The 13,510-nt window shown below is 43.8% G+C and overlaps 1 protein-coding gene across 5 annotated transcripts in view; it reads right to left on the reverse strand.

Annotated features, from left to right (window-relative positions):
- The window catches only part of CNPY1 (canopy FGF signaling regulator 1), a 57,302-nt gene that overhangs the window by 17,327 nt on the left and 26,465 nt on the right, over positions 1-13,510 (reverse strand). For all 5 annotated transcript variants that reach the window (XM_029077368.2, XM_007667858.3, XM_007667859.4 and 2 more), the window contains one exon: positions 12,813-12,928. In XM_029077368.2, coding sequence (XP_028933201.1) covers positions 12,813-12,928 — 116 coding nt within the window. The remainder of the gene's footprint in view (positions 1-12,812; positions 12,929-13,510) is intronic.

A 13,510-nucleotide genomic window follows, 5' to 3' on the forward strand; every position in this document is an offset into this window, starting at 1 on the left:
GTTTCACGTAACATTTTCAGCCTTGATCTGGAAGGGGAAGTGAATACGGAAGAGTAATTAAGCATTGCTATGGGTGAGCCTGAAGCAGGAAGTGAGCAAACCTTGTAGGGTGACCTTTGATGGAGCCCAAGAAATCTAGACATCGCTTTGCTGACCAGAAGTGCAGATGAAGCATATAAAATGGAATGGCGTGGTATCATAAGGATAAACACAAAGGTTCTTTGGGGAAACCCGCGGAATCTAGAGTGAATAGCTAGCTGTGGGGAGGGGATCCCTGTTCCCTCCAGATTTCTCTCAGAGCTATGTTCCCCTCCCAGATTCCCATGAACACTGGCACCGTTTCTGGGCCGTGGGACTCAGCGGCCCCACTAGAGGCAGGGGGATGCTGGGTGTCTGAAGTAAAATTCTGGGCAGAAAGGAGACAGGTGCTGAATGGGGAAGAATGGTGTTCCACCAGATGTGAAGAAGAGGGAGTTCCAGGAAGGAACTCCATGTAGTCTGGCCCCCCACTTTTCCGCTGCTCCTCCTCCCCTCCCCATCACCCCTATTCTCTCCCTCTGCTCTACCCCCTTCCCATCCCCACAGCACTTGTGTATATTTGTACATATTTATTACTCTATATTATTAATGATGAGTATATATCTATAATTGTATTTATGTATTTTGATGGTAATGATGCCTGACCACTTGTTTTGTTTTGTTGTCTGTCTCCCCCTTCTAGACTGTGAGCCCATTGTTGGGTAGGGATTGTCTCTGTTGCCGAATTGTACTTTCCAAGCCCTTAGTATAGGGCTGTGCACACAGTAAGCGCTCAATAAATACGATTGAATGATTGAATGAACTCTGGAGACTTGACAGTGCTCTCATCATACAGTTGAAACCAGGAGATGCACAGTAGACAGGTGCTCAGTAAATCTTCAACTGTTCTCAGAATAACAACAAGCATTTAGACCAGGAAAAAATGATTGGAGTAGCGAGGCTTTGCTCCTCAGAGTCCTTTCCCCCGCCCCCCCCGGCCATCCCATCAGCTCTGGTCTTCCCCAACACCTCACCCCATCCCATCAAGTCTCGTCTTCCTGCACACCCAGCTCTGGTCTTTAGGACCAATATCATTAGAAACAGTCTTTGCTTCAGAGAAAAATGACACTGAGAATACATTTAACATTTATCTGGTTTGCAGCTTGCCTGACTTCTTTCCCCTAGAATAACACTGAAAACTCCATTCTGTCAGGCAGGGTGTTTACTAATCCTGAACTGGTGCTCCATGCCAGTGACAGAGCTGAACGTTCTGATGGCTGGTTGATTTTGGTGTTAATCAAGATCACTCCTGCAACTGGGTAACTGCTTCTCATTCTGGAACACAAAGAATTTGCTGGGGTGAGATGAAAATGCGCTTTTACATCCCTTCTGCAGTTTAAGTGGGTCTTCTTAAAAGCTGACTCAAGATAATTTAGCCACAGCAAAGTAGATGGAACCATTGCTAAACACACAATACCCACTAATTCTTATCAACCACCATTTAGGCAAAACAAAGGGGATTATCACCACAGCTGTCAGGAAAGACTCCCACTTTACTACGTTTACAGGTACCAAAGGTCAGATTTTTACCACAGTCTTTGGGGAGGAGACACATTTCTCAACAGAATTAATCCGCTGTCAGAAGTAAACAGACCCTCATAATTGATTTCGATTAAATGCTTAAAACCTGAATAATGCATTATGAATGAGGAAAAAATTAAAATTCTAATTCTGAGACCGCCAATTTTGTGTACTTTATTCCTTTCCTCAGCACTCCTGTACACACGTATATTTCGAGCTATTTATATATTTATTTGTACATTCCGTTATTTGTTCAGCTGGCTCATCCTGATGTGTTTGTAGCACTTCCTACTTTATCCTTGTTGTTCTTCTGCTTTCACTAGCGATAAATTATTTTTGCCTGACTCTTCCATTAGCTTGTAAGCCCCTTGAGGCTAGCAAATGTATGTCTTCCTTTAGTTATGCTCTCTCAAGTGCTTAGTGCAGTGCCTAGCACTCAGTTGACTCTCAAAAAATGCTACTGGCTAATTGTTTTAAGAAAACTTACACTTACACCTTTCCAATTTTAAACTTGAGTGCAGATAGTGTGCAAGATTTAACCAGTATGGGTTTAGTTTTTACAGAGGGGGAGATTATAAACATTCATATTAACATTATGGCAGTTTTCATTGAATCATTGCAAAAGCTTGCTCTAAGATTTGGATGTTTTTTGAATTCCAATGAAGGAACGGAAGTAGCATGGTCCCTGAGTATTGAAGGGATGAAGTGAAGGAAAAATTTACAAAGTCCATTTTGGCATAATACTAATAATAATTTGTGGTATTTAACAAGTGTCTATATGCAAGAACTGCATTAAACATGGGGTAGATACCAGATAAGCAGGTTGGACACAGTCCCCATCCCATATAGAGCTCACAGTCTAAATAGCAGGGAGAACAGGTATTTAATCCCCATTTTACAGATGAGCAAATTGGGGCAAAGAGAAGTTAAGTGACTTCTCCAAGGATTCACAGCAGGCAAGTAACAAAGTGGGGATTAGAATTTAGGTCCCCTGACACCGAGGGCCCTGCTGTTTTCACCAAGCCACGCTGCATCTCATGCTATTTCCCACCATATCGTTCCTGGGGACAGCTGTCCCAAATGTTCTAAGTAAAGACCCACTTTGAAGTCTCTTTGTGTATAAACCTCTTCTTGCATAAACTGAGCTTCAGTAAAGTTTACTCTTGAAAAGACTAATGAAACCCAGGAATTGGCATCAGTCATACATACACACACACACACACACACACACGCACACAGCCCACATAATTGCTGGACCTCATGGTAGGATATTCACAATGTGCTGCTTGTCTCCATCCCATCCTCTTATAGTAATAATAATAATGATAGTTTTAAGTGCTGGGGTAGTTACAAGGTAATCAGGTTCTCCCATGTGGGACTCACAGTCTTAATCCCTATTTTACAGATGAGGTAACTGAGGCACAGAGAAGTGAAGTGACTTGGCCAGGGTCACACAGCAAAGTGGCAGACCTGGGAACCCACGTCATTTGACTCTCAAGCCCTTGTCAGTTCCATTAAGCCATACTGCATCTCAGAACCCTTATTTGCTATTGTTTTAATGAGACGTTCTTCCCCTTGATTCTATTTATTGCCACTGTTCTTATCTGTCTCCCCCATTAGACTGTAAGCCCGTCAAAGGGCAGGGACTGTCTCTATCTGTTACCGATTTGTACATTCCAAGTGCTTAGTACAGTGCTCTGCACATAGTAAGCACTCAATAAATACTATTGAATGAATGAATGAACCCAGTTTTTAGAAGCCTGCACAAGCCTCAGCCTGGCCCAGAGGAAGGAAGAAGCTTTAGCTGGGATATAGTATTCATGATCCTCCCATGTGGGAGCTTCTTAAACCAAGAGACCTCAGGCCTCGGAAAAAAATTGAGCAATCAGTAGCACTGATTGAGTACCAACTGTGTGCACAGCATTGTGCTTTGGGAGATTGCAACAGAGGAAAATGACACAGACACAATCCCTGCCCTCAAGGAATTTATTATCTAGAGGGGAAGAGAGATCCAAAATACTTTACAGAGGAGAGGAGCAAGAGAATAAATATATCCACCCCAGGTACCAGTTGATTGTGGGCAGGGAATGTATCTTTATTGTTATATTATACTCTCTCAAGTGCTTTGCACACAATAAAGCACTCATTTAAACCAAAGCTTGGAACACAGTAAGCACTTCACAAATATCCATTATCTCTGATTCAGTAGAGTTAGGCTAATTAGTAGGTTCACAAGTTTTTAGGACTGAGACCACAGTTGGACTGATTTGACCTGGGGAGAAGAATAAAACTAAATGGAAAAGGCTCCCTGGAGGAGATTGGATTTCAGGAGGGCTTTGAAGGCAGGGAGACTTGTTGGCTGGTGGTTTTGAAGGGAGAAGGAGGGGCATGAGCAGGAGTTGGGTAGAGAAGCGGTGATAACAAGGGGCAGTGAGAAGGTCACTTGAGGGGAAGAATTGCTAATCAGGACACACCAGTGACATCCCATATCTAGAAATTATTTTTTTATCTTAATGCATGTCTCCTTCTCCACACTGTAAGCCTGATGGGGGCAGGGAATGTGTCTACCAACTCTGTTATATTATACTTTCCCAAGTGCTTAGTACGGTGTTCTGCACATAGTAAGAGCTCAATAAATACCATTGTCTGACCCCCCCTGGCTGACCAAGACCGAGGTTACTAACCTTGTTGGCTTGGAACGGGAAGGAGGAACTAATGGATTGGGGCTCAGAGTCCGGTGACCTACATTCTACCTCATGTACGTTCTCAGTTTCCCCATCTAGAAACAAACAGACCTATCCTTCCCTACCTCCCAGGACTGATGTTAGGGAAAATGAAACACTTGCTGAAGCACTTTCTGCTCTCCAGAAGAAAAGTGCTGTAGAAATCCTGGTCCATTAATAACATCACTCATTTCAAGTGGGCACAGTAGCCTGACTCCCCAGGGAAAGGAGGTGGCCAATTGACACACTTTTGTATGCAGCCCTTCAAGCTCTGGCTATTCGGTATTACTCAGAAGCCCCAGAAAAATCCAGCCTTTGGGGCCCTGCCGCTGTTAAATCTGTGGTCGTGGGTTTCATGTAGAAAGTGCCCCCCTCAGCTTCTTTAATGAAAAAGCATTTGCCTACATAGTCTGAGACTCAGCCTGGCAGCCGGAAGGCCTCATGGACACTGATTAGTAACCAAAAAGTCTAGGAAAACCCTGTGACTCTACATTTTCATGAGGTGAGGGTATTGGATGTTCCTAGACAGTAAAGGTCCGGGCAAAGCCAGTACTGTCAGAGAGGTCATTTCCCTGGTTATGTTTATAGAAAGTTCAGGACAAAGGGCACCGGAAGGCCCAAAGAGCCTAATTATTTCTATCTGATGTGAGGAATAGCCTGGAGGATAGCTCCTGTTAAAGTCTTAAACTTTCTCAATTCAACCTCCCCTTCCCACCAACGCCTCTTTGGTGGCTGCAAAAATTAATGTGGCTTTCAGGTTTGTCTAGGGAGCGAGTTCCCGACGACCCTAATAATAAGTTCTCATGCTGGTAGAGTTTCCTCATCATCACATGTAGCTCTGACCCTTTACCTCAAAGGGAATCCCCCCTTTCCCTTCACCAATCACTCCTTTCAAGACACAGAGTTCTGCCAGGAAATAAATAAATATATATTATATAAAATCAGCACAGCAGAGAATTCTAGGTGATGGGGTGACCTGGCTTGATGGGAATTCTTCTCATGTTCAAAAGTTCTTTCTTCAAAAGTTCTTCTTTCCCATGTTGAGAAAGAGATATCAATGAGGAAAAATCCAAGTTAAAAAAATAGGGATGAAGCAGCAACTGGAAAAGGGAAGCGATTAAAAGTAGGTACATTATTGAGGAATTAAATTGGTTTTTCTCCCTTGCCCAATACAGAGTAAATATGGTAGCTTTTACTTTAAGGGAAAGCTATTCCTAGCCCATCAAAAACTGAAACAAAACATTGGCATAGCTGGTCTAGCTGAAATTTCAGTTTGCCTTGTTTATGGTCCATTCCTTTGTATCCCTCTGTTGGCTCACCATGAGAAATGGAAAGCTGTGACTGCAAAAAGAATGGAATTCTCTCAGATGCCCTCAGTTTCATTCCCACCTCTCCACCTTCTCTGAGGCATGATTCTTGGGTTCTTTCCCAAAAATTGGCAAGAGGCAGAACTTGCTGGTCTGGCAAAGGATTTCTTGAAATCCAGCGATGTTCCAGTGGAGAGCTTCCAAACCAAATGAAACAGACCTGGGAGTTACCACATCCTGGCCTCTAAAGACAGGTAGCTAAAATATAACTGGAAGCATATTAGTGGGTTCATATCAATTTGCAAGGGGTTCTCCTAGAGACTCATTGTAAGGGATTACCTATAGTAAAGCTTGTGGTCAACTTATCTCCTAGGTAATAAGATTGAGGATTTTAGACATTCTCCTTTTATGCAGAACATTTTAATTTGAAAATGAAAATTCAATACGCTCTCAGTATTTTTTTCAACCCAGGATCTCCTGTTTGATACTTCAAATGCTGTGTTTTATCACCACCACACCATCAAGGCCTTGTTATATTTCTCAGAAACTAAATTAATTTGAGGAATGATTTGCCAGGACCTGTTCAAAATAGCCATCATTTATTTTTGGATTTCTAGATAAAATTTGGGAAAAAAACATCCATTGGAGTTCAGTTATTTTCCCAGCTTGTTCTGGAACAGTTTGCTCTGGAAGGAAATCAGGGTTTGTTTTTTTATATATATAATTTTGTCTTCAAATTTTTATGTATTAAAATAGCTTCTTTTTCATCCTCTACCAACCAAATTTAGGATACCGCTATTTTTCTTGTCAATTGGAGGTGTGCTGAATGTGACACAGCCAGTCTTCTGAGATGGGGGTGAATCCTTATTTGTCTCTCTGTTTCTAAAGAGCTGCTCATCTGACCCTCTGGGGGAATCTTGCTGCCATCAACCTCACACAATCAAATCAGGTCGACAGACCAAATAGGAAATACCAGTAAGGATTTCATGCTGAATGGATGACACTTGAAACTGCATGCCATAATTTGGGAGAAAGGAAGATGTAGAAAAGCAAAGTCTTGGTCAGAAATCCCTGAAAACACAAGCTCCCTTAGCAAAACAGAGATGGGGTCAGCTCAGTTTCATCTGCTCCTTCAAGATCTTAAGAAATGATCATTTATCTCCCAACAGCCTAAACTGCCAGAAAAGATTTCAGAGTCTCAAAAGGAACAAGGCTGTGAGGAAGAACAAGCAGACAGCACCGAGGATTGTAGCCCATCTTGAGTTTTAAGTAAAAGGAGTGATTATGGAGCTCGAATTTTAAGCAGAAGGTTGAAACAAATGAAAATGCCACAAGTGAAAATGTCAGTCCATCCCGATAAATATAATTTCATTTAGCCTAGATTAAAATTGTTTTTAGAGTTAAGATGACTGACTACAAATGACCCATAAAAGTTGAACTGAATGAATGACAGAAACTGGGCTTACCAATTTAGCAAAACCTTTTCTGCTACATAGAACGTGAATTATTTCACTGGAATATTCATTTTGCATAGGAAAACCTCCAAGGAGACTCTACTACTGTTTTCTGAAACTGAGCTTCACTTCTGAGATATTCTGCAGGTGCACTGTTTCCAAGGTAAATGGCCTGAAAATATGCTGAGGAAATGAATGAGGTAACCCTACCTTCCTGGAAGGGAATGAAGTATTAATGCCACAAAAAACCCTCAAAAAAACAAAAACCCTGCAAAACTCTCAGATGCTGGATATGAGAAGCCAATTCTATCCTGATTTAAAATTGAAAAAGTAATAAGCCACACAAAAAGCTGCAATCATTCTCTACACATATACTCACTTGAGTGGTCAGATTCCCTGATCAAAGCAAGAAGACTATCCAAATCTCTGACCTCTCCCCGCAAAATCCTGAATGTCCTTCTATAGAGCAGTCACATTTGCTCACTTATGAATCAGGAACCGGAAGCTCTCCTTAAAAATTCTCCTATTGCCCAGGTTTACAATGTTTTTGTAACCAACTTCGGAGAATCAAGCAAGCCCGTGTACAGCCCACTGGGTGGAAATAAATTGAAACCGATGAATGAGTATGTATTTTGATGCAGTACCCCTGTCCTCCACACCTGATACACCCTCGCTCTCAAATAGGGGACTGGAGGGTGCGGGGAGAGGAGCAAGCAAGACATTCCCAAATAGTTAAACTATTTATAGGAAATGACCTTAGAGCTCCCATAAGTGTGGACACCAGAAAAAGTTTGTGTCATTTATTGCCAAACTACTCACTTGGCTTATTTTCCTAATCCACACACTCCAGAAAGGAGAATGAGAGCAAATTTCCACTGACTTTATTCAAAATTAATCTCTGAAGAATTATGCAACTGGGAGGCCCTTTAAACCTAACTACACTAAACAAACAGGTGGGTAGGTTTTTAAAAGAAAAATGCATGCTTCATAATTACCTATGCAGAGGAACACTTGGAAGTGAAGTCTGTCATCCTTATGTCACTTTCAAGGCACAAACCTTGTAGATGCTGGTCTTTTAGCATCGTCAAAGGCATCTCCAAAGCATCTTTTTCCTTCCTGATGCTGTACCGCTTTCTCTGCGGTCCCCATGAATTCTTATTCCCTGACATCTGGAACTTAAATACCAGCCGGTCGCAGTGCTTAACCCCTTGTTGAGAACACTGGGGCATGAACTTTGGGGATAACCCTGGGGAAAAGGTCCCTCTGCTGGCCCCAGAGTAGCAGAGCACAGAACGCTCTGTCCAGCTCAAGTCCCAGAGCCCATGGCCCCGGCCCCTACCCAGGAGTCAGGGCTTTGTGGCCTGCACCGGGGGGGGGGGGGGGGGCAGAAGTGGACCCCAGCCCTGGTGTTGACGCAAAGAACGACACCCCAGTCTTTGGTAAAGTTGACCCAACTAATGGTTGTTCCAGGGCCAGAGGGGTTGATGGGAAGACCGCGAAATTGGGAGGGAGCTGTTTGGGAAAAGGGATATGGGGAACATCCTTGAGGATTCAATTCAGCTCCCTTCACATCAAAAGCCAATCTCTAGATTGTAAGTTCCTTGAGGGCAGGGAACATGTCTACCAAGCCTGCTATATTGTACTCTCCCAGGGGCTTAGTATAGTGCTCTGCACACAGTAAGCACTCAATAAATATGATTGATTGATGGATACTAGCTATTCAAAATGTTCGTAAGACAGCGTAGACCTCTCTGGACACTTCTGGAAAGGAGCGTCCAAAAGATGAATTGCAAGGCCAGGTGTCCGGTCTCCCACGACCATGAGCTGGAGTTTAGCTTGGTCACAGAAGAGATCTGTGATTTGTAATGACTTCACTGGTGATCCTAAGTTAGCCACACATTCAGTCTATCGCTGCAGTAGTGCATGAGGGTTAGGTGTCTGTGTGGTTCCAAGTATTAACAAATCTAGACTGGAGATTTGGCTTTTCGTTTTTAACTGAAATGGCAAGCCCTGAGGTTCCTGGGAACATGCTCTGGCCAGCTCGAGCCCAAGTTACACCCTAACTGGAACCCAAACCTAGGGCCATTTAACACCCAGTGTACCCTGTGCCTCCCGCTGGTCTCCTTTTCCACCAGACTTGTTGGACTTTTTTTTATAGGGTATTTGTCAAGTGCTTACTATATGCCAGGTACTATACTAAGTGCTGAGGTAGATACAAGTTAATCAGGTTGGACACAGTCCATGTCCCACATGGGGCTCACAGTCAATCTCCATTTTACAGATGAGGGAACTAAGGAAGAGAGAAGTGAAGTGAGTTGTCCAAGGTCACAGAGCAGACAAATGGCAGAGCTAGGATTAGAATCCAGGTCCTTCTGACACTCAGGACCATGCCCTATCCACTAGGCTACGCTGCTCTGAACTTTGTCTCTTATGCAGTTTTGTATTTATATTCCTTCATCTTTCCTACTGTATCTGTCTCCAAATGCTTCCCCACCTGATTTTTAGATTGAGCTGAAAGGCCAGGAACTGTGACCAATGCTCACCTAAGCATTTCTAGTACAGTGCTCCGCACAGGGTGAGTGCTTAATAAATACCATTACAATTAATACTACTACGTGAGGGATGAAACATTATCAGAGCGAGAACCCTATCGTACCTTTAGAAACCTTATTTAATCCACTTGGCTAGCACACACCCAAAACAGTATTTGGGATCCAAACAGCCCAACATTTCTCTAGCAGTTGCTCTCTGAAGGTCTGGGAATGATCATTCAACAGGAGCTAGACACCAATATCAGGAAATAAATTAGAATCCGTGGGCAAAAAAAAATAGGGAGGGCAACTGTGTAGGCTGAAGAAGGAACTGGAAATCAAGAGTTGGGGCTCATTCGTATTCAGCATATTCCCAGGACAAATAGAAGGAAGAGTGTCAACGTGAATATTTGAATGTTTAATCTCAATGTGCAGGAAATGAGGAAGAATCAATTAAGATAGAGGTTTGGGGCTTTCTGAGAAAATTATAAAAATGTTTGGCAACTCTGGGCAAACAGACTGGAGCTATTGAAATGTTGAAGTTTCATACATTGTTATGTTGCATATCTGTCTGACCTCTCAGAGACCAGATTTTTAGGAACCTCATCCCAACAACTTCTGCCCCATTGTCTTTCCCCAAAATTGTATCCACTTTTTAAATGGAATCAGCCAAGGCTCAAATCGTCTTCTTATCCAGAAAATTATTAGAGTCTGAACAAGCTGAAATTTTGGCAAAAAAGGATCCCCTTTTGAAATCTGGCAGACCACAGCTCTTCCCACATTTTAAACCCTCCTGAAATCCCACCTCCTCCATCAAGCCTTTCCTGATTGATTGTCCTCCACCCTAAGCCATTTGAGCCTGTCGGTCAATTCTAGCACTTATGAACTATCTTGCATATATGTTCATTCTTTTTTTATCTACTATGGTTGTAAATATTTTTGTCTTTCTCCCCCATTAAAAGGTAAATGCCTTTGGGGTAAGAAACAAGTCACTTTTTTACTCTGTACTTCCCAAGTGCCTAGTACAGTGCACTGCACCAGTGGGCATTCAATAAATACTAATACTGTGACATCATTAAATTGCAAAGGACTCCTGGCATGACACTCATGGTGTCCCGTGTGCCTCAGTGTCCTGAATTCATGGGGGTGGCCCCTGGCCCCTCCGTGAGGAACCCGAAGTATTGAGGAGGTAACAGCGGTAGATGAGGAAATGAAAGGAAGACTGGTCAGGGTGCCAATTTTTATAGTCAGTAACTTCTTTAATGTCATCTGCAGTGCTGTGCATGAGGATAGCTAAGCAATAAAAGTGTGTGCACATATATATACATAAGGCAGCCAGGGACCTAGAGAAAAGGAGACATCCATGCAGAGAATAAAACATGCACTGAGCATTTAAAGGGAACCTGACACAATTGAAGCTATAGCTTGCTCCTCTCTAAATTATTCTCTCCCTCTAGATAATAAGCTCATGGTGGGCAGGGAATGTGTATGATTATTGCTGCACTGTACTCTCCCAAGAGCTTAATGCAATGCTCTGCATACAGTGAACACTCAATAAATATGATTGACTGACTGACTCTCTACCTGAGTCTGCTCCCAGGGTTCTGGAGTCTCCAAACAGAACCCTTTCCCTCCTTTCCTGACTTTGAAAAAAAATTTCAATTTCCCATGGACTCGGGACACCATTTTTCCTGCCACAGGGATGGACACAAATGAAAGTTTCAGGTAGATCTGCAAAACAAGAGAGAATTGGAGGCCAACCCTGGGAGAACAAGAACTCTGAGGTGCAGAGAACTTCTTCCACGTTTGTAGTCACTTGCTAGAAATCCAGCGGCTGTGACACGTTTGCCCAAGAATCACCCACACATTGGTATGCAGCTATGTGCGTCTTTTGTTCCTCCCGTGAATACCAAGCTGGACGCACATTCCGCCAGCTGCACGGGAGACGGGAGGCCTGGGCTATAGGCCTGTGGATTTGTTGGTCCGGGAATAACTGCTGGTTCTCCTTCCAGCATGGCCTAATAATAATAATAATAATTATGGTATTTGTTAAGAGCTTATTAGGCGACATGCACTGTTCTAAGCACTGGAGTAGATACAAGAAGAGACTGGGTTGGACACAGTCCCTTTCCCACATAGGGCTCCCAGTCTTAATCCCCATTTTACAGATGAGGATACTGAGGCTCGGAGAAGTTAAGTGATTTGCCCAAGGTCACATAGCAAACAAATGGCAGAGCTAGGATTAGAACCCATGAGCTTCTGACTCCCAAGTCCATACTCTATCCACTAGGCCATGTTGGGAGGCAGGGGGACAGGCTAAGCTTCTATGGCTGACTTCACATTTAGACTGGGGGTAAGAAATCTCAACTGGCCAAAGTTCCGTCTCATCCGGGTGCCCCATTTGATTGTCTAGAGCGGTTCTGGAGTCCTTCAGATCTGCTCTAGGGTTCAGGAAGGGACTCTCCAGACCAGCATCCCAAGACCTAGCAACCTAACTTATGGGAACTCTCTCCAGAACTCATGACAGTCACTTAGCCAGTGAGCCCCCAAGTAGGGCGGGGACTTGTGTCCAACCTGATTAACGTGTACGTACCCCAGTGCTTAGAACAGTGCTAGACACATAATAAGCACTTAACCAATACAATAGTAATAATAATGATAATGGTACAGTACTTGATACATAATAGGTGTTCAATGGATACCCTTGACTGATTGATGCAGCAAATTCCCAACCTTTTGACGGACCCTGGGTGGAATCCCCAGGCTCAGGTGCATCTCTCAGAGCTGGGAATTTTTCTATTTCATTGTTTGCTATGCAAATCCACTATCAAACCCCTCTTCCACCTGAGAAAGCACCGTGGGGGAAACCTCAGTGACCCGATGAAATGTCTAGCCAAGCCTTGCATAGGCCCCTGCCTGCACTGCCCAGTAATCACAAGGGGCTACTTGCATTCCTCAAGAACAATGGTCCAGAAATGGCTTCAAACAGGCTGGAGGCACAACTTTAGGTTCTGAAAAGAAATACTTCATTTCCAAGCTTAAAGATTACTTTGGGTCCCCAAGGAGCCAGAAGCAATTTAGAAACTGATACCCGGAACAAGAAAAAGGTTAGAAGACTAAGACCAACTGCTGTTTGGCTAAATGGCTGGTAATTGCACGGATCGGCAATTATGAGCTGTCGTATCATCTCCCGGTTACCTTTTTTCTCTGCTGCGTCCCATCAGGGTTGATTCGGAACGACCCAACCACCATCGTCTTCTTCTGGCGTGCCTTCATCACGTCATACTCGATCTCGTCCATCAGAGCCTTGCAAGCTGAAGGAGATACAGACCCCGCTGGTGACAAAGGAGAAGGAGGGGAGGGGAGAGAGCACCCGAAACGTGCCGGCTGAATCACGACCAGCTCTCCAGGGCTGAGCTCGCTTCCAAGCCCTCGTGTAAAACTTCAGCAGACTCTAGTTCGACCTGCCCCTTCCTCCCCGATTCTGCTCTCTCTGTAACCGCAGCCCAGTGGCCATTCGGTAGCCATGGAATCCTCGAGACTGAAGCTCCTTGTGGGCAGGAAACATGACTTCCAACTCGGTAGTACTGTACGCTCCCCAGTGCTTAGCGCAGTGACTTGCCCATAGTAGGTGCTCAATAAATACCACTGAGTAATCGAATGACTGCGGTTTCTCTCCTGATGTCCGTCCATCCTGCAGCAATTAATCAATCGTATTTATTGAGCGCTTTCTGTGAGCAGAGCACTGTACTATGCTTTTGGGAGAGTACAATAAAGCAGAGTTGGTAGACTTATCCCCTATCCACAATGAGTTTATACCAAGGAGCCCCAGAGGCCCTCCTTCTCCTGGAATGTCTGTTCGGAGAACCCCAAACTTCCAGATTTTCCTGGAGCTT

The sequence above is a fragment of the Ornithorhynchus anatinus genome, chromosome 13 (assembly GCF_004115215.2).
Source record: "Ornithorhynchus anatinus isolate Pmale09 chromosome 13, mOrnAna1.pri.v4, whole genome shotgun sequence".
Lineage (NCBI taxonomy): Eukaryota > Metazoa > Chordata > Mammalia > Monotremata > Ornithorhynchidae > Ornithorhynchus > Ornithorhynchus anatinus.